Source organism: Eucyclogobius newberryi, unplaced genomic scaffold, assembly GCF_026437365.1.
Source record: "Eucyclogobius newberryi isolate DKJ021-1_F unplaced genomic scaffold, fEucNew1.0.hap1 SCAF_281, whole genome shotgun sequence".
NCBI classification, from domain to species: domain Eukaryota; kingdom Metazoa; phylum Chordata; class Actinopteri; order Gobiiformes; family Gobiidae; genus Eucyclogobius; species Eucyclogobius newberryi.
This window is the reverse complement of record NW_027315925.1, coordinates 53,986-81,409: the sequence shown is the minus strand read 5'-3', so window position 1 is coordinate 81,409 and position 27,424 is coordinate 53,986. Positions and strand designations below refer to the sequence as shown.

The 27,424-nt window shown below is 49.4% G+C and overlaps 1 protein-coding gene across 1 annotated transcript in view; it reads left to right on the top strand.

Annotated features, from left to right (window-relative positions):
* Positions 1-10,952: 10,952 nt before the first annotated feature.
* dzank1 (double zinc ribbon and ankyrin repeat domains 1) overlaps positions 10,953-27,424 on the top strand; it is a gene marked incomplete at its 5' end in the record, with an annotated part of 40,394 nt that continues 23,922 nt past the window's right edge. Inside the window, 7 exons of the mRNA XM_072459847.1 lie at positions 10,953-11,087; positions 16,970-17,022; positions 17,163-17,227; positions 18,468-18,582; positions 21,292-21,405; positions 22,798-23,271; positions 26,803-26,980. Coding sequence (XP_072315948.1) covers positions 10,953-11,087; positions 16,970-17,022; positions 17,163-17,227; positions 18,468-18,582; positions 21,292-21,405; positions 22,798-23,271; positions 26,803-26,980 — 1,134 coding nt within the window. The remainder of the gene's footprint in view (positions 11,088-16,969; positions 17,023-17,162; positions 17,228-18,467; positions 18,583-21,291; positions 21,406-22,797; positions 23,272-26,802; positions 26,981-27,424) is intronic.

The window sequence follows — 27,424 nt, the reverse complement described above, 5'->3', positions numbered from 1 at the left end:
AGGTCTAAATCAGGTCTAAACCAGGACTAAACCAGGACTAAACCAGGTCTAAACCAGGACTAAACCAGGACTAAACCGGGTCTAATCCGGGACTAAACCAGGACTAAACCAGGACTAAACCAAGTCTAATCCGGGACTATACCAGGACTAAACCAGGTCTAAACCAGGACTAAACCAGGTCTAAACCAGGACTAAACCAGGACTAAACCAGGACTAAACCGGGTCTGAACCAGGACTAAACCAGGTCTATTCCGGGACTAAACCAGGTCTAAACCAGGTCTAAACCAGGTCTAAACCAGGACTACACCAGGTCTAAACCAGGACTAAACCAGGTCTAAACCAGGACTAAAGCAGGTCAAAACCAGGACTAAACCAGGTCGAAACCAGGTCGAAACCAGGTCTAAACCAGGACTAAAGCAGGTCGAAACCAGAACTAAACCAGGTCTAAACCAGGACTAAACCAGGACTAAACCAGGACTAAAGCAGGACTAAACCAGGACTAAACCAGGACTAAACCAGGTCCAAGCCAGGTCTAAACCAGAACTAAAGCAGGTCTAAACCAGGACTAAACCAGGTCTAAACCAGGTCTAAACCAGGACTAAACCAGGTCTAATCCGGGACTAAACCAGGACTAAACCAGGACTAAAGCAGGACTAAAACCAGGCCTAAACAAGGTCTAAACCAGGACTAAAGCAGGTCTAAACCAGGACTAAACCAGGTCTAAACCAGGACTAAAGCAGGTCTAAACCAGGACTAAACCAGGACTAAACCAGGACTAAACCAGGACTAAACCGGGTCTAATCCGGGACTAAACCAGGACTAAACCATGACTAAACCAAGTCTAATCCGGGACTAAACCAGGACTAAACAAGGTCTAAACCAGGACTAAACCAGGTCTAAACCAGGACTAAACCAGGACTAAACCAGGACTAAAGCAGGACTAAAACCAGGCCTAAACAAGGTCTAAACCAGGACTAAAGCAGGTCTAAACCAGGACTAAACCAGGTCTAAACCAGGACTAAAGCAGGTCTAAACCAGGTCTAAACCAGGTCTAAACCAGGACTAAACCAGGACTAAACCAGGACTAAACCAGGATAAAACCAGAACTAAACCAGAACTAAACCAGGTCAAAACCAGGACTAAACCAGGTCTAAACCAGGTCTAAACCAGGTCTAAACCAGGACTAAACCAGGTCTAAACCAGGTCTAAACCAGGTCTAAACCAGGACTAAACCAGGTCTAATCCGGGACTAAACCAGGTCTAAACCAGGACTAAACCAGGTCTAAACCAAGACTAAACCAGGTCTAAACAAGGACTAAACCAGGACTAAACCAGGTCAAAACCAGGACTAAACCAGGACTAAACCAGGTCTAAACCAGGTCTAAACCAGGACTAAACCAGGTCTAAACCAGGTCTAAACCAGGTCTAAACCAGAACTAAAGCAGGACTAAACCAGGACTAAACCAGGACTAAACCAGGTCTAAGCCAGGTCTAAGCCAGGTCTAAACCAGGTCTAAACCAGGACTAAACCAGGTCTAAATCAGGTCTAAACCAGGACTAAACCAGGACTAAACCAGGTCTAAACCAGGTCTAAACCAGGACTAAACCAGGACTAAACCAGGACTAAACCAGGATAAAACCAGAACTAAACCAGAACTAAACCAGGTCAAAACCAGGACTAAACCAGGTCTAAACCAGGTCTAAACCAGGTCTAAACCAGGACTAAACCAGGTCTAAACCAGGTCTAAACCAGGTCTAAACCAGGACTAAACCAGGTCTAATCCGGGACTAAACCAGGTCTAAACCAGGACTAAACCAGGTCTAAACCAAGACTAAACCAGGTCTAAACAAGGACTAAACCAGGACTAAACCAGGTCAAAACCAGGACTAAACCAGGACTAAACCAGGTCTAAACCAGGTCTAAACCAGGACTAAACCAGGTCTAAACCAGGTTTAAACCAGGACTAAACCAGGACTAAAGCAGGACTAAACCAGGACTAAACCAGGACTAAACCAGGTCTAAGCCAGGTCTAAGCCAGGTCTAAACCAGGTCTAAACCAGGACTAAACCAGGTCTAAATCAGGTCTAAACCAGGACTAATCCAGGACTAAACCAGGTCTAAACCAGGTCTAAACCAGGACTAAACCAGGTCTAAACCAGGTCTAAACCAGGACTAAACCAGGACTAAACCAGGACTAAACCGGGTCTAATCCGGGACTAAACCAGGACTAAACCAGGACTAAACCAAGTCTAATCCGGGACTATACCAGGACTAAACCAGGTCTAAACCAGGACTAAACCAGGTCTAAACCAGGACTAAACCAGGACTAAACCAGGACTAAACCGGGTCTAAACCAGGACTAAACCAGGTCTATTCCGGGACTAAACCAGGTCTAAACCAGGTCTAAACCAGGTCTAAACCAGGACTACACCAGGTCAAAACCAGGACTAAACCAGGTCTAAACCAGGACTAAACCAGGACTAAACCAGGACTAAACCGGGTCTAAACCAGGACTAAACCAGGTCTAAACCAGGTCTAAACCAGGACTAAACCAGGTCTAAACCAGGACTAAAGCAGGTCTAAACCAGGACTAAACCAGGTCTAAACCAGGACTAAACCAGGACTAAACCAGGACTAAAGCAGGACTAAACCAGGACTAAACCAGGACTAAACCAGGTCCAAGCCAGGTCTAAACCAGAACTAAAGCAGGTCTAAACCAGGACTAAACCAGGTCTAAACCAGGTCTAAACCAGGACTAAACCAGGTCTAAACCAGGACTAAACCAGGACTAAAGCAGGACTAAAACCAGGCCTAAACAAGGTCTAAACCAGGACTAAAGCAGGTCTAAACCAGGACTAAACCAGGTCTAAACCAGGACTAAAGCAGGTCTAAACCAGGACTAAACCAGGACTAAACCAGGACTAAACCAAGTCTAATCCGGGACTAAACCAGGACTAAACAAGGTCTAAACCAGGACTAAACCACGTCTAAACCAGGACTAAACCAGGTCTAAACCAGGACTAAACCAGGACTAAACCAGGACTAAAGCAGGACTAAAACCAGGCCTAAACAAGGTCTAAACCAGGACTAAAGCAGGTCTAAACCAGGACTAAACCAGGTCTAAACCAGGACTAAAGCAGGTCTAAACCAGGTCTAAACCAGGTCTAAACCAGGACTAAACCAGGACTAAACCAGGACTAAACCAGGACTAAACCAGGACAAAACCAGAACTAAACCAGAACTAAACCAGGTCAAAACCAGGACTAAACCAGGTCTAAACCAGGTCTAAACCAGGTCTAAACCAGGACTAAACCAGGTCTAAACCAGGTCTAAACCAGGTCTAAACCAGGACTAAACCAGGTCTAATCCGGGACTAAACCAGGTCTAAACCAGGTCTGAACCAGGTCTAAACCAGGACTAAACCAGGTCCAAACCAGGACTAAACCAGGTCTAAACCAAGACTAAACCAGGTCTAAACAAGGACTAAACCAGGACTAAACCAGGACTAAACCAGGACTAAACCAGGACTAAACCAGGTCTAAACCAAGACTAAACCAGGTCTAAACAAGGACTAAACCAGGACTAAACCAGGACTAAACCAGGACTAAACCAGGTCTAAACCAGGACTAAACCAGGTCTAAACCAGGTCTAAACCAGGTCTAAACCAGGTCTAAACCAGGACTGAACCAGGTCTAAACCAGGTCAAAACCAGGACTAAACCAGGACTAAACCAGGTCTAAACCAGGTCTAAACCAGGACTAAACCAGGTCTAAACCAGGTCTAAACCAGGACTAAACCAGGACTAAACCAGGACTAAACCGGGTCTAATCCGGGACTAAACCAGGACTAAACAAGGTCTAAACCAGGACTAAACCAGGTCTAAACCAGGACTAAACCAGGACTAAACCAGGACTAAACCGGGTCTAAACCAGGTCGAAACCAGAACTAAACCAGGTCTAAACCAGGTCTAAACCAGGACTAAACCAGGACTAAACCAGGACTAAAGCAGGACTAAACCAGGACTAAACCAGGACTAAACCAGGTCTAAACAAGGACTAAACCAGGTCTAAACCAGGACTAAAGCGGGTCTAAACAAGGACTAAACCAGGTCTAAACCAGGACTAAAGCAGGTCTAAACCAGGTCTAAACCAGGACTAAAGCAGGACCAAACCAGGACTAAACCAGGACTAAAGCAGGACCAAACCAGGACTAAACCAGGACTAAACCAGGTCTAAGCAAGGTCTAAACCAGGTCTAAACCAGGACTAAACCAGGACTAAACCAGGTCTAAACCAGGTCTAAACCAGGTCTAAACCAGGACTAAACCAGGTCTAAACCAGGTCTAAACCAGGACTAAACCAGGACTAAACCAGGACTAAACCGGGTCTAATCCGGGACTAAACCAGGACTAAACCAGGACTAAACCAAGTCTAATCCGGGACTAAACCAGGACTAAACAAGGTCTAAACCAGGACTAAACCAGGTCTAAACCAGGACTAAACCAGGACTAAACCAGGACTAAACCGGGTCTAAACCAGGACTAAACCAGGTCTTATCCGGGACTAAACCAGGTCTAAACCAGGTCTAAACCAGGACTAAAGCAGGACTAAACCAGGACTAAACCGGGTCTAAACCAGGTCTAAACCAGGTCTAAACCAGGTCTAAACCAGGACTAAAGCAGGACTAAACCAGGTCTTATCCGGGACTAAACCAGGACTAAAGCAGGACTAAACCAGGTCTTATCCGGGACTAAACCAGGTCTAAACCAGGTCGAAACCAGGTCTAAACCAGGACTAAACCAGGTCGAAACCAGGTCGAAACCAGAACTAAACCAGGTCTAAAACAGGTCTAAACCAGGACTAAACCAGGACTAAACCAGGACTAAAGCAGGACTAAACCAGGACTAAACCAGGACTAAACCAGGTCTAAGCCAGGTCTAAACCAGGACTAAACCAGGACTAAACCAGGTCTAAACCAGGTCTAAACCAGGACTAAACCAGGTCTAAACCAGGTCTAAACCAGGTCTAAACCAGGACTAAACCAGGACTAAACCAGGACTAAACCGGGTCTAATCCGGGACTAAACCAGGACTAAACCAGGACTAAACCAAGTCTAATCCGGGACTATACCAGGACTAAACAAGGTCTAAACCAGGACTAAACCAGGTCTAAACCAGGACTAAACCAGGACTAAACCAGGACTAAACCGGGTCTAAACCAGGACTAAACCAGGTCTATTCCGGGACTAAACCAGGTCTAAACCAGGTCTAAACCAGGTCGAAACCAGGTCTAAACCAGGTCGAAACCAGAACTAAACCAGGTCTAAACCAGGTTTAAACCAGGTCTAAACCAGGACTAAACCAGGTCTAAACCAGGACTAAACAAGGACTAAACCAGGACTAAACCGGGTCTAAACCAGGACTAAACCAGGTCTATTCCGGGACTAAACCAGGTCTAAACCAGGTCTAAACCAGGTCTAAACCAGGACTACACCAGGTCTAAACCAGGTCTAAACCAGGTCGAAACCAGGTCTAAACCAGGTCGAAACCAGAACTAAACCAGGTCTAAACCAGGTTTAAACCAGGACTAAACCAGGACTAAACCAGGACTAATCCGGGACTAAACCAGGACTAAACAAGGTCTAAACCAGGACTAAACCAGGTCTAAACCAGGACTAAACCAGGTCTAAACCAGGACTGAACCAGGTCTAAACCAGGACTAAACCAGGTCTAAACCAAGACTAAACGAGGTCTAAACCAGGACTAAACCAGGACTAAACCAGGACTAAAGCAGGACTAAACCAGGTCTAAACCAGGACTAAACCAGGTTACCAGGTCTAAACCAGGACTAAACCAGGACTAAACCAGGTCTAAACCAGGACTAAACCAGGTCTAAACCAGGACTAAACCAGGTCTAAACCAAGACTAAACCAGGTCTAAACCAGGACTAAACCAGGACTAAACCAGGACTAAAGCAGGACTAAACCAGGTCTAAACCAGGTCTAAACCAGGACTAAACCAGGACTAAACCAGGTCTAAACCAGGACTAAACAGGGACTAAACCAGGACTAAACCAGGACTAAACCAGGTCTTAACCAGGACTAAACCAGGACTAAAGAAGGACTAAAACCAGGACTAAACCAGGACTAAACCAGGACTAAACCAGGACTAAACCAGGACTAAACCAGGTCTAAACCAGGACTAAACCAGGTCTAAACCAGGTCTAAACCAGGACTAAAGCAGGACTAAAACCAGGACTAAACAAGGTCTAAACCAGGACTAAACCAGGTCTAAACCAGGTCTAAACCAGGACTAAACCATGTCTAAACCAAGTCTAAACCAGGACTAAACCAGGACTAAACCAGGTCTAAACCAGGACTAAACCAGGTCTAAACCAGGTCTAAGCCAGGTCTAAACCAGGTCTAAACCAGGACTAAACCAGGTCTAAACCAGGTCTAAACCAGGTCTAAACCAGGACTAAACCAGGACTAAACCGGGTCTAATCCGGGACTAAACCAGGACTAAACCAGGACTAAACCAGGTCTAATCCGGGACTAAACCAGGACTAAACAAGGTCTAAACCAGGACTAAACCAGGTCTAAACCAGGTCTAAACCAGGTCTAAACCAGGACTAAACCAGGACTAAACCAGGACTAAACCAGGTCGAAACCAGGACTAAACCAGGACTAAAGCAGGACCAAACCAGGACTAAACCAGGACTAAACCAGGTCTAAGCAAGGTCTAAACCAGGACTAAACCAGGACTAAACCAGGACTAAACCAGGTCTAAACCAGGTCTAAACCAGGACTAAACCAGGTCTAAACCAGGTCTAAACCAGGACTAAACCAGGACTAAACCAGGACTAAACCGGGTCTAATCCGGGACTAAACCAGGACTAAACCAGGACTAAACCAAGACTAAACAAGGTCTAAACCAGGACTAAACCAGGACTAAACCAGGTCTAAACCAGGTCTAAACCAGGACTAAACCAGGTCTAAACCAGGACTAAACCAGGACTAAACCAGGACTAAACCAAGTCTAATCCGGGACTAAACCAGGACTAAACAAGGTCTAAACCAGGACTAAACCAGGTCTAAACCAGGACTAAACCCGGACTAAACCAGGACTAAAACGGGACTAAACCAGGACTAAACCAGGACTAAAGCAGGTCTAAACCAGGTCTAAACCAGGTCTAAACCAGGACTAAACCAGGTCGAAACCAGGACTAAACCAGGTCGAAACCAGGACTAAACCAGGTCTAAACCAGGACTAAACCAGGTCTAAACCAGGACTAAACCAGGACTAAACCAGGACTAAACCAGGTCTAAGCAAGGTCTAAACCAGGTCTAAACCAGGTCAAAACCAGGACTAAACCAGGACTAAACCAGGTCTAAACCAGGTCTAAACCAGGACTAAACCAGGTCTAAACCAGGTCTAAACCAGGTCTAAACCAGGACTAAACCAGGTCTAATCCGGGACTAAACCAGGACTAAACCAGGACTAAACCAGGACTAAACCGGGTCTAAACCAGGACTAAACCAGGACTAAACCAGGTCTAAACCAGGACTAAACCAGGTCTAAACCAGGACTAAAGCAGGTCTAAACCAGGACTAAAGCAGGTCGAAACCAGAACTAAACCAGGTCTAAACCAGGTCTAAACCAGGACTAAACCAGGACTAAACCAGGACTAAAGCAGGACTAAACCAGGACTAAACCAGGACTAAACCAGGTCTAAACAAGGACTAAACCAGGTCTAAACCAGGACTAAAGCAGGTCTAAACAAGGACTAAACCAGGTCTAAACCAGGACTAAAGCAGGTCTAAACCAGGACTAAACCAGGTCGAAACCAGGTCTAAACCAGGACTAAAGCAGGTCTTAACCAGGACTAAACCAGGACTAAAGCAGGACCAAACCAGGACTAAACCAGGACTAAACCAGGTCTAAGCAAGGTCTAAACCAGGTCTAAACCAGGACTAAACCAGGACTAAACCAGGTCTAAACCAGGTCTAAACCAGGACTAAACCAGGTCTAAACCAGGTCTAAACCAGGACTAAACCAGGACTAAACCAGGACTAAACCGGGTCTAATCCGGGACTAAACCAGGACTAAACCAGGACTAAACCAAGTCTAATCCGGGACTAAACCAGGACTAAACAAGGTCTAAACCAGGACTAAACCAGGTCTAAACCAGGACTAAACCAGGACTAAACCAGGACTAAACCGGGTCTAAACCAGGACTAAACCAGGTCTTATCCGGGACTAAACCAGGTCTAAACCAGGTCTAAACCAGGTCTAAACCAGGACTAAACCAGGTCTAAACCAGGACTAAAGCAGGACTAAACCAGGACTAAACCGGGTCTAAACCAGGACTAAACCAGGACTAAACCAGGTCTAAACCAGGTCTAAACCAGGACTAAACCAGGACTAAACCAGGTCTAAACCAGGTCTAAACCAGGTCTAAACCAGGACTAAACCAGGACTAAACCAGGACTAAAGCAGGACTAAACCAGGACTAAACCAGGACTACACCAGGTCTAAGCCAGGTCTAAACCAGGTCTAAACCAGGACTAAAACAGGTCCAAACAAGGACTAAACCAGGTCTAAATCAGGACTAAAGCAGGTCTAAACCAGGTCGAAACCAGAACTAAACCAGGTCTAAACCAGGTCTAAACCAGGACTAAACCAGGACTAAACCAGGACTAAACCAGGACTAAACCAGGACTAAACCAGGTCTAAGCCAGGTCTAAACCAGGTCTAAACCAGGACTAAACCAGGTCTAAACCAGGTCTAAACCAGGACTAAACCAGGTCTAAACCAGGTCTAAACCAGGACTAAACCAGGACTAAACCAGGACTAAACCGGGTCTAATCCGGGACTAAACCAGGACTAAACCAGGACTAAACCAAGTCTAATCCGGGACTATACCAGGACTAAACAAGGTCTAAACCAGGACTAAACCAGGACTAAACCAGGACTAAACCGGGTCTAAACCAGGACTAAACCAGGTCTATTCCGGGACTAAACCAGGTCTAAACCAGGTCTAAACCAGGTCTAAACCAGGACTACACCAGGTCTAAACCAGGTCTAAACCAGGACTAAACCAGGTCTAAACCAGGACTAAACCAGGTCTAAACCAGGTCTAAACCAGGTCTAAACCAGGACTAAACCAGGTCTAAACCAGGACTAAACCAGGACTAAACCAGGACTAAACCAGGACTAAACCAGGACTAAACCGGGACTAAACCAGGACTAAACCAGGACTAAACCGAGTCTAATCCGGGACTAAACCAGGACTAAACCAGGTCTAATCCGGGACTAAACCAGGTCTAATCCGGGACTAAACCGGGTCTAAACCAGGACTAAACCAGGTCTTATCCGGGACTAAACCAGGTCTAAACCAGGTCTAAACCAGGTCTAAACCAGGACTAAACCAGGTCTAAACCAGGACTAAAGCAGGACTAAACCAGGACTAAACCGGGTCTAAACCAGGACTAAACCAGGACTAAACCAGGTCTAAACCAGGTCTAAACCAGGACTAAACCAGGACTAAACCAGGTCTAAACCAGGTCTAAACCAGGTCTAAACCAGGACTAAACCAGGACTAAACCAGGACTAAAGCAGGACTAAACCAGGACTAAACCAGGACTACACCAGGTCTAAGCCAGGTCTAAACCAGGTCTAAACCAGGACTAAAACAGGTCCAAACAAGGACTAAACCAGGTCTAAATCAGGACTAAAGCAGGTCTAAACCAGGTCGAAACCAGAACTAAACCAGGTCTAAACCAGGTCTAAACCAGGACTAAACCAGGACTAAACCAGGACTAAACCAGGACTAAACCAGGACTAAACCAGGTCTAAGCCAGGTCTAAACCAGGTCTAAACCAGGACTAAACCAGGTCTAAACCAGGTCTAAACCAGGACTAAACCAGGTCTAAACCAGGTCTAAACCAGGACTAAACCAGGACTAAACCAGGACTAAACCGGGTCTAATCCGGGACTAAACCAGGACTAAACCAGGACTAAACCAAGTCTAATCCGGGACTATACCAGGACTAAACAAGGTCTAAACCAGGACTAAACCAGGACTAAACCAGGACTAAACCGGGTCTAAACCAGGACTAAACCAGGTCTATTCCGGGACTAAACCAGGTCTAAACCAGGTCTAAACCAGGTCTAAACCAGGACTACACCAGGTCTAAACCAGGTCTAAACCAGGACTAAACCAGGTCTAAACCAGGACTAAACCAGGTCTAAACCAGGTCTAAACCAGGTCTAAACCAGGACTAAACCAGGTCTAAACCAGGACTAAACCAGGACTAAACCAGGACTAAACCAGGACTAAACCAGGACTAAACCGGGACTAAACCAGGACTAAACCAGGACTAAACCGAGTCTAATCCGGGACTAAACCAGGACTAAACCAGGTCTAATCCGGGACTAAACCAGGTCTAATCCGGGACTAAACCAGGACTAAACAAGGTCTAAACCAGGACTAAACTAGGTCTAAACCAGGTCTAAACCAGGACTAAACCAGGACTAAGCCAGGACTAAACCAGGTCTAATCCGGGACTAAACCAGGACTAAACCAGGACTAAAGCAGGACTAAACCAGGTCTAAACCAGGACTAAAGCAGGTCTAAACCAGGTCTAAACCAGGACTAAACCAGGACTAAAGCCAGGACTAAGCAAGGTCTAAACCAGGACTAAACCAGGTCTAAACCAGGACTAAACCAGGTCTAAACCAGGACTAAAGCAGGTCCAAACCAAGTCTAAACCAGGTCTAAACCAGGACTAAACCAAGTCTAAACCAGGACTAAACCAGGACTAAACCAGGACTAAACCAAGTCTAAACCAGGCCAGAACCAAATCAGAACCGGGTCCAAACAAAGTCTCTGTCAGTGATTTCAGACAGAGTTCGACGGTGACGAAGTTTTTCCTGGTTGATGACGTCACAGACTCGACTCCTGATCCAACCAATCACAGCCCTCCTCTGATGCCTGTGACCACTGAAAGTGTCACTCTGGCCTCGCCCTCCTTCCTGCGGAGCTCAAGAGGCACTTCCTGTCCCGAGAAGCCTACTTCCTGTGGAGGTAAAGAACAACCAGACATTTTTCAATTCTTTTTAAAAAAAAATTAAATATCATTTTGCAAAAAAAAAAAAAAAAAAAAGAACAAAGAAATAGGTTTTCAGAGATCAAATATCGGCAAACAAAAAAATCTAATTGGACAATTTCTTGAAAAATGTACAGAGGAAAATGCCCCAGAAGAGTTTGTCAAAGTATAAAGTGTAAATGTGTTAAAATGTCATACTTTTGGCCAAATTCCCATTGGAATAACATGGGAGGCCATAAGAAATACGACATGGGTCTCATCGACTTTTTTGATAAGTACGCCAAAATAGAATTTTGTGCCAAATTTCGTACAAATTGGAAAACATTTTTTTTGCTCCTCATATAAAATTTCCTTAAACTCTAGGGGCGCTAACGTGCCGAATTCAATTATTTCATTTCAGGTTGGTTCAGGTCAAACAATTTAACAACTGATACCAAATTGACACAATCTGGACTTTGTATGTGCAAATGGAATCAAATTTGATCAAATGTTTTGAAATTCTGGCTATATTTTGTGGCTTCGCCGCACAGAGACCATGAAAGGCCACACCCCTTTACACCATTTTCACCAAATTTCAGCTTTTTCTGGCAAACGACCCAGAGGGAGTGCGTAAAAGCACATTCCATCAAAATGTTGATGGAATGTGGCGGAAATTGCACGAGCTTCACTCATTCACAACGATAATGTTGGACGAGTTTCCCTTAAGTCGTCCTGGGACATGCATGAGTGGACGAGTGGGTTAGACTTTCCCTTTAGTCGTCCTGGGACATGCATGAGTGGACGAGTGGGTTAGACTTTCCCTTTAGTCGTCCTGGGACATGCATGAGTGGACGAGTGGGTTGGACGAGTTTCCCTTTAGTCGTCCTGGGACATGCATGAGTGGACGAGTGGGTTGGACTTTCCCTTTAGTCGTCCTGGGACATGCATGAGTGGACGAGTGGGTTGGACGAGTTTCCCTTAAGTCGTCCTGGGACATGCATGAGTGGACGAGTGGGTTGGACTTTCCCTTTAGTCGTCCTGGGACATGCATGAGTGGACGAGTGGGTTGGACGAGTTTCCCTTTAGTCGTCCTGGGACATGCATGAGTGGACGAGTGGGTTGGACGAGTTTCCCTTAAGTCGTCCTGGGACATGCATGAGTGGACGAGTGGGTTGGACGAGTTTCCCTTTAGTCGTCCTGGGACATGCATGAGTGGACGAGTGGGTTGGACTTTCCCTTTAGTCGTCCTGGGACATGCATGAGTGGACGAGTGGGTTGGACGAGTTTCCCTTTAGTCGTCCTGGGACATGCATGAGTGGACGAGTGGGTTGGACTTTCCCTTTAGTCGTCCTGGGACATGCATGAGTGGACGAGTGGGTTGGACTTTCCCTTTAGTCGTCCTGGGACATGCATGAGTGGACGAGTGGGTTGGACTTTCCCTTTAGTCGTCCTGGGACATGCATGAGTGGACGATTGGGTTGGACGAGTTTCCCTTTAGTCGTCCTGGGACATGCATGAGTGGACGAGTGGGTTGGACTTTCCCTTTAGTCGTCCTGGGACATGCATGAGTGGACGAGTGGGTTGGACGAGTTTCCCTTTAGTCGTCCTGGGACATGCATGAGTGGACGAGTGGGTTAGACTTTCCCTTTAGTCGTCCTGGGACATGCATGAGTGGACGATTGGGTTGGACGAGTTTCCCTTTAGTCGTCCTGGGACATGCATGAGTGGACGAGTGGGTTGGACTTTCCCTTTAGTCGTCCTGGGACATGCATGAGTGGACGAGTGGGTTGGACGAGTTTCCCTTTAGTCGTCCTGGGACATGCATGAGTGGACGAGTGGGTTGGACTTTCCCTTTAGTCGTCCTGGGACATGCATGAGTGGACGAGTGGGTTGGACTTTCCCTTAAGTCGTCCTGGGACATACATGAGTGGACGAGTGGGTTGGACGAGTTTCCCTTTAGTCGTCCTGGGACATGCATGAGTGGACGAGTGGGTTGGACTTTCCCTTAAGTCGTCCTGGGATATGCATGAGTGGACGAGTGGGTTGGACTTTCCCTTTAGTCGTCCTGGGACATGCATGAGTGGACGAGTGGGTTGGACTTTCCCTTTAGTCGTCCTGGGACATGCATGAGTGGACGAGTGGGTTGGACTTTCCCTTTAGTCGTCCTGGGACATGCATGAGTGGACGAGTGGGTTGGACTTTCCCTTTAGTCGTCCTGGGACATGCATGAGTGGACGAGTGGGTTGGACTTTCCCTTTAGTCGTCCTGGGACATGCATGAGTGGACGAGTGGGTTGGACTTTCCCTTTAGTCGTCCTGGGACATGCATGAGTGGACGAGTGGGTTGGACTTTCCCTTTAGTCGTCCTGGGACATGCATGAGTGGACGAGTGGGTTGGACTTTCCCTTTAGTCGTCCTGGGACATGCATGAGTGGACGAGTGGGTTGGACTTTCCCTTTAGTCGTCCTGGGACATGCATGAGTGGACGAGTGGGTTGGACTTTCCCTTTAGTCGTCCTGGGACATGCATGAGTGGACGAGTGGGTTGGACGAGTTTCCCTTAAGTCGTCCTGGGACATGCATGAGTGGACGAGTGGGTTGGACTTTCCCTTTAGTCGTCCTGGGACATGCATGAGTGGACGAGTGGGTTGGACGAGTTTCCCTTAAGTCGTCCTGGGACATGCATGAGTGGACGAGTGGGTTGGACGAGTTTCCCTTTAGTCGTCCTGGGACATGCATGAGTGGACAAGTGGGTTGGACTTTCCCTTTAGTCGTCCTGGGACATGCATGAGTGGACGAGTGGGTTGGACGAGTTTCCCTTTAGTCGTCCTGGGACATGCATGAGTGGACAAGTGGGTTGGACTTTCCCTTTAGTCGTCCTGGGACATACATGAGTGGACGAGTGGGTTGGACGAGTTTCCCTTTAGTCGTCCTGGGACATGCATGAGTGGACGAGTGGGTTGGACTTTCCCTTTAGTCGTCCTGGGACATGCATGAGTGGACGAGTGGGTTGGACGAGTTTCCCTTTAGTCGTCCTGGGACATGCATGAGTGGACGAGTGGGTTGGACTTTCCCTTTAGTCGTCCTGGGACATACATGAGTGGACGAGTGGGTTGGACGAGTTTCCCTTTAGTCGTCCTGGGACATGCATGAGTGGACGAGTGGGTTGGACTTTCCCTTTAGTCGTCCTGGGACATGCATGAGTGGACGAGTGGGTTGGACGAGTTTCCCTTTAGTCGTCCTGGGACATGCATGAGTGGACGAGTGGGTTGGACTTTCCCTTTAGTCGTCCTGGGACATACATGAGTGGACGAGTGGGTTGGACGAGTTTCCCTTTAGTCGTCCTGGGACATGCATGAGTGGACGAGTGGGTTGGACTTTCCCTTTAGTCGTCCTGGGACATGCATGAGTGGACGAGTGGGTTGGACTTTCCCTTAAGTCGTCCTGGGACATGCATGAGTGGACGAGTGGGTTGGACTTTCCCTTTAGTCGTCCTGGGACATGCATGAGTGGACGAGTGGGTTGGACTTTCCCTTTAGTCGTCCTGGGACATGCATGAGTGGACGAGTGGGTTGGACTTTCCCTTTAGTCATCCTGGGACATGCATGAGTGGACGAGTGGGTTGGACTTTCCCTTTAGTCGTCCTGGGACATGCATGAGTGGACGAGTGGGTTGGACTTTCCCTTTAGTCGTCCTGGGACATGCATGAGTGGACGAGTGGGTTGGACTTTCCCTTTAGTCGTCCTGGGACATGCATGAGTGGACGAGTGGGTTGGACGAGTTTCCCTTTAGTCGTCCTGGGACATGCATGAGTGGACGAGTGGGTTGGACGAGTTTCCCTTAAGTCGTCCTGGGACATGCATGAGTGGACGAGTGGGTTGGACGAGTTTCCCTTTAGTCGTCCTGGGACATGCATGAGTGGACGAGTGGGTTGGACTTTCCCTTAAGTCGTCCTGGGACATGCATGAGTGGACGAGTGGGTTGGACGAGTTTCCCTTTAGTCGTCCTGGGACATGCATGAGTGGACGATTGGGTTGGACGAGTTTCCCTTTAGTCGTCCTGGGACATGCATGAGTGGACGAGTGGGTTGGACGAATTTCCCTTTAGTCGTCCTGGGACATGCATGAGTGGACGAGTGGGTTGGACTTTCCCTTTAGTCGTCCTGGGACATACATGAGTGGACGAGTGGGTTGGACGAGTTTCCCTTTAGTCGTCCTGGGACATGCATGAGTGGACGAGTGGGTTGGACTTTCCCTTTAGTCGTCCTGGGACATGCATGAGTGGACGATTGGGTTGGACGAGTTTCCCTTTAGTCGTCCTGGGACATGCATGAGTGGACGAGTGGGTTGGACTTTCCCTTTAGTCGTCCTGGGACATGCATGAGTGGACGAGTGGGTTGGACGAGTTTCCCTTTAGTCGTTCTGGGACAAGCATGAGTGGACGAGTGGGTTGGACTTTCCCTTTAGTCGTCCTGGGACATACATGAGTGGACGAGTGGGTTGGACTTTCCCTTTAGTCGTCCTGGGACATGCATGAGTGGACGAGTGGGTTGGACTTTCCCTTTAGTCGTCCTGGGACATGCATGAGTGGACGAGTGGGTTGGACTTTCCCTTTAGTCGTCCTGGGACATGCATGAGTCGACGAGTGGGTTGGACTTTCCCTTTAGTCGTCCTGGGACATGCATGAGTGGACGAGTGGGTTGGACTTTCCCTTTAGTCGTCCTGGGACATGCATGAGTGGACGAGTGGGTTGGACTTTACCTTTAGTCGTCCTGGGACATGCATGAGTGGACGAGTGGGTTGGACTTTCCCTTTAGTCGTCCTGGGACATGCATGAGTGGACGAGTGGGTTGGACTTTCCCTTTAGTCGTCCTGGGACATGCATGAGTGGACGAGTGGGTTGGACTTTCCCTTTAGTCGTCCTGGGACATGCATGAGTGGACGAGTGGGTTGGACTTTCCCTTTAGTCGTCCTGGGACATGCATGAGTGGACGAGTGGGTTGGACGAGTTTCCCTTTAGTCGTCCTGGGACATGCATGAGTGGACGAGTGGGTTGGACGAGTTTCCCTTTAGTCGTCCTGGGACATGCATGAGTGGACGAGTGGGTTGGACTTTCCCTTAAGTCGTCCTGGGACATGCATGAGTGGACGAGTGGGTTGGACGAGTTTCCCTTTAGTCGTCCTGGGACATGCATGAGTGGACGATTGGGTTGGACGAGTTTCCCTTTAGTCGTCCTGGGACATGCATGAGTGGACGAGTGGGTTGGACGAGTTTCCCTTTAGTCGTCCTGGGACATGCATGAGTGGACGAGTGGGTTGGACTTTCCCTTTAGTCGTCCTGGGACATGCATGAGTGGACGATTGGGTTCGACGAGTTTCCCTTTAGTCGTCCTGGGACATGCATGAGTGGACGAGTGGGTTGGACTTTCCCTTTAGTCGTCCTGGGACATGCATGAGTGGACGAGTGGGTTGGACGAGTTTCCCTTTAGTCGTTCTGGGACAAGCATGAGTGGACGAGTGGGTTGGACTTTCCCTTTAGTCGTCCTGGGACATACATGAGTGGACGAGTGGGTTGGACTTTCCCTTTAGTCGTCCTGGGACATGCATGAGTGGACGAGTGGGTTGGACTTTCCCTTTAGTCGTCCTGGGACATGCATGAGTGGACGAGTGGGTTGGACTTTCCCTTTAGTCGTCCTGGGACATGCATGAGTGGACGAGTGGGTTGGACTTTACCTTTAGTCGTCCTGGGACATGCATGAGTGGACGAGTGGGTTGGACTTTCCCTTTAGTCGTCCTGGGACATGCATGAGTGGACGAGTGGGTTGGACTTTCCCTTTAGTCGTCCTGACGATAAACTGAGACAAATTGGTGAGTTTTTCTTCCAGATCTGAAGCTGAAGAGACGTCCTCCTCCAGGTGTCCTCAGACCAGAAGACTCGGTATGACCTTTAGACTCGGTATGACCTTTAGACTCTGTATGACCTTTAGACTCTGTATGACCTAGTCAGGCTGGTGACCCTCTGGTCAGGCTGGTGACCCTCTGCCTCAGCTTCCTTTTGATGACTTCTTTGTGTTTCAGACTTTCCTGAAGACCTTGAGTCGGACTCAGAAGAACCGGATCCAGAGAGAGACCGACTTTCTCCTGTGAGCCAGATGCCCTTCCACTTTACTTCTCATTTATTCCATCACACGGGTCCTTATTCGCTCCAAACGCTGCTCTTCTACATTGCCTGTCCAAAAACAGGCCACAGAAAAAAGGGTCTCAAGCTCTTGTGTGACCTTTGGTCAGTTCTCCAGTAGGAGCTCTTGTGTGACCTTTGGTCAGTTCTCCAGTAGGAGCTCTTGTGTGACCTTTGGTCAGTTCTCCAGTAGGAGCTCTTGTGTGACCTTTGGTCAGTTCTCCATTAGGAGCTCTTGTGTGACCTTTGGTCAGTTCTCCAGTAGGAGCTCTTGTTTAACCCAAAATGTTTCTGGAGTATTTTGGGCTCAATATTTGCACTTTTCAGAGTTTCAGCCGCGGAGTTTAAAAATCACATGAAGCTTAATCCAAACACTTCCACTGATACTTACAGCTGTTCATACTTACAGCTGTTCATACTTACAGCTGTTCATACTTACAGCTGTTCATACTTACAGCTGTTCATAACCGGAAAAGGTTTATTTCCAATTGTCCATTAACATAATAAGATAAGATGAGATCATCCTTTATTGTCCCACATGGGGAAATTTCATTGTTGCAACGCAGTAGATCCAGAGGAAAAGGACAGATCATTTACAGGAAGTTTAAAAAACACTTTCAGTAGAAGATCTATAAACAAAACCTCCCATAGACAAATAAATAAATACATCAATAATGGAGGAGGTGATTAAACTGTCCATAGGGACTTATACCTTAGACCTTGTCCTTAGCTCCTCCTTCTGTCCTTAGCTCCTCCTTCTGTCCTTAGCTCCTCCTTCTGTCCTTAGCTCCTTCTTCTGTCCTTAGCTCCTCCTTCTGTCCTTAGCTCCTCCTTCTGTCCTTAGCTCCTCCTTCTGCACGAAAAACTACAAAACCTCTCGAAAAAGTATAAACCTGGAGGAGTTCCACGTGAAGGAGAGAGACACACTCAGGAGGAGAACCGGTTCTTCAGGAGGAGAACCGGTTCTTCAGGAGGAGAACCGGTTCTTCAGGAGGAGAACCGGTTCTTCAGGAGGAGAACCGGTTCTTCAGGAGGAGAACCAGTTCTTCCAGGCAGATGAAGCACCGTTCCTAAAGCCCCAAAACAAACCAAACATGTATTTGTAGTGAATATAATGTGTATGTATATATATATATATATATATATATATATATATAATATGTGCAGAGTGGAGTCATCATCAGAACTGTGTCTGGTCCTTGCAGGTGTACAGAGTGTCTCGGCCTCAGACCTTCAGATCCTGCGGCTGTTTTTTGTTCTTTGTGCGGCGCTGGACTCAGTGCTCTCCCTCCTGCAGCGCCCCCTGCAGAGAGAACACAGGTACTGCACCCCGTCTTTCTCAACCGCTGAGTAATAAAGTCTTTTATTTATTTATTTTTCACTTTTCCCCCGATTCCAACAATCATCAAATTTAACTTTACTTCTGACAAAAGAAAGTGGTCCAGGACACGTGTGGTCCAGGACACATGTGGTCCAGGACACGTGTGGTCCAGGACACGTGTGGTCCAGGACACGTGTGGTCCAGGACACATGTGGTCCAGGACACGTGTGGTCCAGGACACGTGTGGTCCAGGGCACGTGTGGTCCAGGACACGTGTGGTCCAGGGCACCTGTGGTCCAGGGCACGTGTGGTCCAGGGCACATGTGGTCCAGGGCACCTGTGGTCCAGGGCACGTGTGCTCCAGGACACGTGTGGTCCAGGGCACGTGTGGTCCAGGACACATGTTGTCCAGGACACGTGTGGTCCAGGACACGTGTGGTCCAGGGCACGTGTGGTCCAGGACACATGTGGTCCAGGACACATGTGGTCCAGGGCACCTGTGGTCCAGGGCACGTGTGGTCCAGGGCACATGTGGTCCAGGACACATGTGGTCCAGGACACGTGTGGTCCAGGACACGTGTGGTCCAGGGCACGTGTGGTCCAGGACACGTGTGGTCCAGGACACGTGTGGTCCAGGACACGTGTGGTCCAGGGCACATGTGGTCCAGGGCACGTGTGGTCCAGGGCACGTGTGGTCCAGGACACGTGTGGTCCAGGGCACCTGTGGTCCAGGACACGTGTGGTCCAGGGCACGTGTGGTCCAGGACACGTGTGGTCCAGGACACGTGTGGTCCAGGGCACGTGTGGTCCAGGACACATGTTGTCCAGGACACGTGTGGTCCAGGACACGTGTGGTCCAGGACACGTGTGGTCCAGGGCACGTGTGGTCCAGGACACATGTGGTCCAGGACACATGTGGTCCAGGGCACCTGTGGTCCAGGGCACGTGTGGTCCAGGGCACATGTGGTCCAGGACACATGTGGTCCAGGACACGTGTGGTCCAGGACACGTGTGGTCCAGGGCACGTGTGGTCCAGGACACGTGTGGTCCAGGACACGTGTGGTCCAGGACACGTGTGGTCCAGGGCACATGTGGTCCAGGGCACGTGTGGTCCAGGGCACGTGTGGTCCAGGACACGTGTGGTCCAGGGCACCTGTGGTCCAGGACACGTGTGGTCCAGGGCACGTGTGGTCCAGGACACGTGTGGTCCAGGACACGTGTGGTCCAGGGCACGTGTGGTCCAGGACACGTGTGGTCCAGGACACGTGTGGTCCAGGGCACATGTGGTCCAGGGCACGTGTGGTCCAGGGCACGTGTGGTCCAGGGCACGTGTGGTCCAGGGCACCTGTGGTCCAGGACACGTGTGGTCCAGGACACGTGTGGTCCAGGACACGTGTGGTCCAGGGCACGTGTGGTCCAGGGCACATGTTGTCCAGGACACGTGTGGTCCAGGGCACATGTGGTCCAGGACACATGTGGTCCAGGACACGTGTGGTCCAGGACACGTGTGGTCCAGGGCACATGTGGTCCAGGGCACGTGTGGTCCAGGGCACGTGTGGTCCAGGACACGTGTGGTCCAGGGCACCTGTGGTCCAGGACACGTGTGGTCCAGGGCACGTGTGGTCCAGGACACGTGTGGTCCAGGACACGTGTGGTCCAGGGCACGTGTGGTCCAGGACACATGTTGTCCAGGACACGTGTGGTCCAGGACACGTGTGGTCCAGGACACGTGTGGTCCAGGGCACGTGTGGTCCAGGACACATGTGGTCCAGGACACATGTGGTCCAGGGCACCTGTGGTCCAGGGCACGTGTGGTCCAGGGCACATGTGGTCCAGGACACGTGTGGTCCAGGACACGTGTGGTCCAGGACACGTGTGGTCCAGGGCACGTGTGGTCCAGGACACGTGTGGTCCAGGACACGTGTGGTCCAGGACACGTGTGGTCCAGGGCACATGTGGTCCAGGACACGTGTGGTCCAGGGCACGTGTGGTCCAGGGCACGTGTGGTCCAGGACACATGTGGTCCAGGACACATGTGGTCCAGGGCACGTGTGGTCCAGGGCACGTGTGGTCCAGGACACGTGTGGTCCAGGGCACCTGTGGTCCAGGACACGTGTGGTCCAGGACACGTGTGGTCCAGGACACGTGTGGTCCAGGGCACGTGTGGTCCAGGGCACGTGTGGTCCAGGACACATGTGGTCCAGGGCACCTGTGGTCCAGGGCACGTGTGGTCCAGGGCACATGTGGTCCAGGACACGTGTGGTCCAGGACACGTGTGGTCCAGGACACGTGTGGTCCAGGGCACGTGTGGTCCAGGACACGTGTGGTCCAGGACACGTGTGGTCCAGGACACGTGTGGTCCAGGGCACATGTGGTCCAGGACACGTGTGGTCCAGGGCACGTGTGGTCCAGGGCACGTGTGGTCCAGGACACATGTGGTCCAGGACACATGTGGTCCAGGGCACGTGTGGTCCAGGGCACGTGTGGTCCAGGACACGTGTGGTCCAGGGCACCTGTGGTCCAGGACACGTGTGGTCCAGGACACGTGTGGTCCAGGACACGTGTGGTCCAGGGCACGTGTGGTCCAGGACACGTGTGGTCCAGGGAGGAGCAGTGGGGGCCGTGTAAAGCACATAAAGGAGGTGGAGGTGTTTGTTCTGATGATATAAATAGAATAGTTTGGTATAAAAGATGATTCTCTCTTTCAGACGATGTCGTGTGTGTTTTGTCGGGCTCTGGTTCCCATTCGCTCAGATTCATGTTTCGTCTGTGATGCTCCACTCACCCCTCAGCTCCGCCCCCAGAGCTCCCTGCACCTGTCTGTGAGTCCTGGTTTAGTCCTGGTTTAGACCTGGTTTAGACCTGGTTTAGACCTGGTTTAGACCTGGTTTAGACCTGGTTTAGACCTGGTTTAGACCTGGTTTAGACCTGGTTTAGTCCTGGTTTAGTCCTGCTTTAGTCCTGCTTTAGTCCTGCTTTAGTCCTGGTTTAGTCCTGGTTTAGTCCTGGTTTAGTCCTGCTTTAGTCCTGGTTTAGTCCTGGTTTAGTCCTGGTTTAATCCTGGTTTAGACCTGGTTTATACCTGGTTTAGTCCTGGTTTAGTCCTGATTTAGTCCTGGTTTGGATCTGGTTTAGTCCTGGTTTAGTCCTGGTTTAGTCCTGGTTTAGTCCTGCTTTAGTCCTGGTTTAGTCCTGGTTTAGTTCTGCTTTAGTCCTGGTTTAGTCCTGGTTTAGTCCTGGTTTAGTCCTGGTTTAGTTCTGCTTTAGTCCTGGTTTAGACCTGGTTTAGTCCTGGTTTAGTCCTGCTTTAGTCCTGGTTCAGACCTGGTTTAGATCTGGTTTAGTCCTGGTTTAGTCCTGGTTTAGTCCCGGTTTAGTCCTGGTTTAGTCCTGGTTTAGTCCTGGTTTAGTCCTGCTTTAGTCCTGATTTAGTCCTGGTTTAGTCCCGGTTTAGTCCTGGTTTAGTCCTGGTTTAGTCCTGGTTTAGTCCTGGTTTAGTCCTGCTTTAGTCCTGATTTAGTCCTGGTTTAGTCCTGCTTTAGTCCTGGTTTAGATCTGGTTTAGTCCTGGTTTAGTCCTGGTTTAGTCCCGGTTTAGTCCTGGTTTAGTCCTGGTTTAGTCCTGGTTTAGTCCTGCTTTAGTCCTGATTTAGTCCTGGTTTAGTCCTGCTTTAGTCCTGGTTCAGACCTGGTTTAGTCCTGGTTTAGACCTGGTGTAGTCCTGGTTTAGTCCTGCTTTAGTCCTGATTTAGTCCTGGTTCAGACCTGGTTTAGTCCTGGTTTAGTCCTGGTTTAGTCCTGGTTTAGTTCTGCTTTAGTCCTGGTTTAGTCCTGGTTTAGTCCTGGTTTAGTCCTGCTTTAGTCCTGGTTCAGACCTGGTTTAGATCTGGTTTAGTCCTGGTTTAGTCCTGGTTTAGTCCTGGTTTAGTTCTGCTTTAGTCCTGCTTTAGTCCTGGTTCAGACCTGGTTTAGATCTGCTTTAGTCCTGGTTTAGTCCTGGTTTAGTCCTGGTTTAGTTCTGCTTTAGTCCTGGTTTAGTCCTGGTTTAGTCCTGGTTTAGTTCTGCTTTAGTCCTGGTTTAGTCCTGGTTTAGTCCTGGTTTAGTCCTGCTTTAGTCCTGGTTCAGACCTGGTTTAGATCTGGTTTAGTCCTGGTTTAGTCCTGGTTTAGTCCTGGTTTAGTTCTGTCACATTCTCACTCTTTTGTTGGTTGCAGGCTCCAGTCTTGTGTCCATGCGGCGCTGTCAACTCTCCACTCGTCTCCAGCTGTGTCCTTTGTGAGAGGGAGATTGTCCCCTGTGGCAGACAGAGGGAGATTGTCCCCTGTGGCAGACAGAGGGAGATTGTCCCCTGTGGCAGACAGAGGGAGATTGTCCCCTGTGGCAGACAGAGGGAGATTGTCCCCTGTGGCAGACAGAGGGAGATTGTCCCCTGTGGCAGACAGAGGGAGATTGTCCCCTGTGGCAGACAGAGGGAGATTGTCCCCTGTGGCAGACAGAGGGAGATTGTCCCCTGTGGCAGACAGAGGGAGATTGTCCCCTGTGGCAGACAGAGGGAGATTGTCCCCTGTGGCAGACAGAGGGAGATTGTCCCCTGTAGAAGATGTGGAGCTTTCAGAGGCAGCACCGCCCTTTTCTGCTCTTACTGTGGCTTCAAAGCCCCGCCCACAGAAAGGCCTGCAGCCAATCAGGTCAGGAGAATGGAATAACGTCCAAATATTAAAGACAGCAGAGGCTACACAGCCGTCCAAATGTCCAAAAAGGTGAGGGAGGGGCAGGTCTGTGAGAGCAGGTGAGGGAGGGGCAGGTGAGGGAGGGGCAGGTGAGGGAGGGGCAGGTGAGGGAGGGGCAGGTGAGGGAAGGGCAGGTGAGGGAGGGGCAGGTGAGGGAGGGGCAGGTAAGGGAGGGGCAGGTGAGGGAAGGGCAGGTGAGGGAGGGGCAGGTGAGGGAGGGGCAGGTGAGGGAGGGGCAGGTGAGGGAGGGGCAGGTGAGGGAGGGGCAGGTGAGGGAGGGGCAGGTGAGGGAGGGGCAGGTGAGGGAGGGGCAGGTGAGGGAGGGGCAGGTGAGGGAGGGGCAGTCATGAAATGAGACATAAACAATGCTATTCCTTAACACACAGAGAACACAATTCAACTTAGAATATGAAACGACACAGAAACGTCAGACGTTTGTGTAGCATTCATGGGAGAAACCGCCGGGCCGGGTCACCCAGGCTGTTGTAAGTAGCCTGGTGACCCTCCTTGGTCTCACCACGTTTTTTCTCTTGCAGGTTGGTTTTATTACAAATTATGAAATAGGCGGGTCACATTCTCATTGGTCAGTTTCACATCAAGGCACTTGTCTTTTACAACAGTCGGTATTTTCCCTTAGAGATAAAGCATGGGTAATGTTTACCTAACTCCCCTGGGGTGCTACACCTCCTCCCTGGGGTGCTACACCTCCTCCCTGGGGTGTTACCCCCCCTCCCTAGGATAAACATTTTTTGCACCATCTTTACGACACCTTCACAAACAAATGCAGTTTGTCACATGCTGTTCTTCTCTTAGACTAATGATGCAGATAAAATATCACTATTATACAGATAAAATACATGACAGAAATATAATCATATATTCACATTTGATCACATTTCCCTCCTGTTTATCAAAGCATTAGTCTCCGTCTCATGCCAAACACATGACTCTTTTCACTTTTCAACATGTCTTTCATATTGTGTTAAAATGACACTTTTACACTTAAAAGGTTAAGCACATTTCTCAACATTGAACACACTCCTTTTCTCTCGGCCCACAACATGTCCACATGTCCACATGTCCAAATTACTGTCCTAAATGTTGAGTCTGATTGGTCAATCTCTGTAATTTGACAAACAGACAATTTATTCTGTCTATAATTTTGTGTGATGAGAAATATAGAAGTACAAGTGGAAAGCCCTTAAACCCTTAAAGCTGCTGCTCTGTCCCTGTGACTGCTCAGGGACGTCTCACTCCAATAACATCAGATACATCGTATCAGGTGCTGCTGGGACCAGAGCGTCCTCTAACCTCTCGACCTTGACCCTGCGGTATGGTTCTGATACATAGGCACAATGTCCCACAAGTGTCCCCACACCACCATACGTCCTCTCAGCACTGTGTCCCCACACCACCATACGTCCTCTCAGCACTGTGTCCACACCACCATACGTCCTCTCAGCACTGTGTCCCCACACCACCATACGTCCTCTCAGCACTGTGTCCACACCACCATACGTCCTCTCAGCACTGTGTCCCCACACCACCATACGTCCTCTCAGCACTGTGTCCCCACCACCATATGTCCTCTCAGCACTGTGTCCCCACATCACCATACGTCCTCTCAGCACTGTGTCCCCACATCACCATACGTCCTCTCAGCACTGTGTCCCCACACCACCATACGTCCTCTCAGCACTGTGTCCCCACACCACCATACGTCCTCTCAGCACTGTGTCCACACCACCATACGTCCTCTCAGCACTGTGTCCCCACACCACCATACGTCCTCTCAGCACTGTGTCCCCACCACCATACGTCCTCTCAGCACTGTGTCCCCACATCACCATACGTCCTCTCAGCACAGTGTCCCCGCCACCATACGTCCTCTCAGCACTGTGTCCCCACACCACCATACGTCCTTTCAGCACTGTGTCCCCACACCACCATACGTCCTCTCAGCACTGTGTCCCCACACCACCATACGTCCTCTCAGCACTGTGTCCACACCACCATACGTCCTCTCAGCACTGTGTCCCCACACCACCATACGTCCTCTCAGCACTGTGTCCCCACATCACCATACGTCCTCTCAGCACTGTGTCCCCACATCACCATACGTCCTCTCAGCACTGTGTCCCCACACCACCATACGTCCTCTCAGCACTGTGTCCATACCACCATACGTCCTCTCAGCACTGTGTCCACACCACCATACGTCCTCTCAGCACTGTGTCCACACCACCATACGTCCTCTCAGCACTGTGTCCACACCACCATACGTCCTCTCAGCACTGTGTCCCCACACCACCATACGTCCTCTCAGCACTGTGTCCCCACACCACCATACGTCCTCTCAGCACTGTGTCCCCACACCACCATATGTCCTCTCTTGGTTTCTTAAGAGACCTTCTTCCGCTGCTCGCTTCGGTCACACCTATGACACATATGAACTGGTACATTTCCCATCTCAATTCATCATCTCATTAACATTACATGTAGAGCCATTGTGTTTCTTCAGCTACTGTCATAGCAATTATACATATACATTTCATAATCTTTCACATCAAGTTGCTCACTTATTTTCTTCCCTCATGTTTCCTTTACCGGTATACACAGTTGTGACACACCAATATATGTTGATCTGTTGGAACATTGATTGGGCGAGATTACCTTTGCCTCTTTGCTGTCTCTTTTTTCACGTGTTACCGTTTGTCCGGTGCATAATATAGGTGTTCAGCACCAATATTATCGCCGTCACTGTGATGATGATGATAACTGTTGATTCTTTTAGCAGAGTATAATGCTTTGCGCACTGAAGCCTTTGTTTGTTGTCTCTGCACACAAAAACCACGTCCTGCGTCTGTTGCATATGGATCTGCCGCTGTGTTGTCTCTCAGTGTTCAGCCATTTCTCTCACTTTCCGATGAGAGCGATGCACCCATGTTCTCGTCCCTCCACTGGTGAGGACGACACGGTGTGGCGCCTTCCACTTTGGCTGTTCCACTTTGGCTCTCCTCTGTAAACACCACATCTCCAACACGATCTTGCTGCGGTGATAAACAAAGTCTTTTCGACAGTTCAATTTATTTCAAACAGTTTTCTTTTTTTTTAGTAATTATTGATTTGGAATGTTTGTTTACTCGTACATCCATCCCCATGTCTCAAACTTCTACATTTAAACAATGACTTTGGTCATCATGCTTTCCATCAATATTTCTGCATTTCATAAAGTTCAATAATCCAGATAGTTTACAAGATGTAATCAAGGAAGAGATGGAATTGCGTCTGTGGTTCCACTCCGCAATGTCACCTCAGTCACAGTTCAGTGGTCACATCCCTGGCTTATTTTCCCTGCCGTTAGCAAACAAACGAGCTATGTTCTGTGCAGCTGCCGCAACAACCGAAACGACCTGAAGCTCCGAGTTCTGCCTCAGAGGAATGTGAGGTAGTGGAAGGGCATCTGACTCTGGCTGTCTTCTGTTTCAGGCCCCTCCTCCTGCGTCAGTGAAGGCTCCGCCCACAACCGAGCAGAGCACTCAGACTGTAGGACTCTATTTCCCATCAGCCACTACTCTGAGCCTCAGACTGGACCTGAACCGGAATCTGGACCAGGACTTGGACCAGAGGAAACTGAGGCCAAGGAGCGGGAGCAGTCCTGGAAGAGGTCCATTTTACAATCTGGGTCCAGGTCTGGGTCCAAGTCTGGGTCCAAGTCTGGTCTAAGTCTGGTCTAAGTCTGGGTCCAAGTCTGGTCTAAGTCTGGTCTAAGTCTGGGTCCAAGTCTGGTCTAAGTCTGGGTCTAAGTCTGGGTCTAAGTCTGGGTCTAAGTCTGGGTCTAAGTCTGGGTCTAAGTCTGGTCTAAGTCTGGTCTAAGTCTGGTCTAAGTCTGGGTCTAAGTCTGGGTCTAAGTCTGGGTCTAAGTCTGGGTCTAAGTCTGGTCTAAGTCTGGGTCCAAGTCTGGTCTAAGTCTGGGTCTAAGTCTGGGTCTAAGTCTGGGTCTAAGTCTGGGTCTAAGTCTGGGTCTAAGTCTGGGACACAGGGGAAGAGGTGATAAGTGTTGACATAACTCTTGATCTTGTTTTATTGGGCGTGAGTGGAGCCGTCTCAA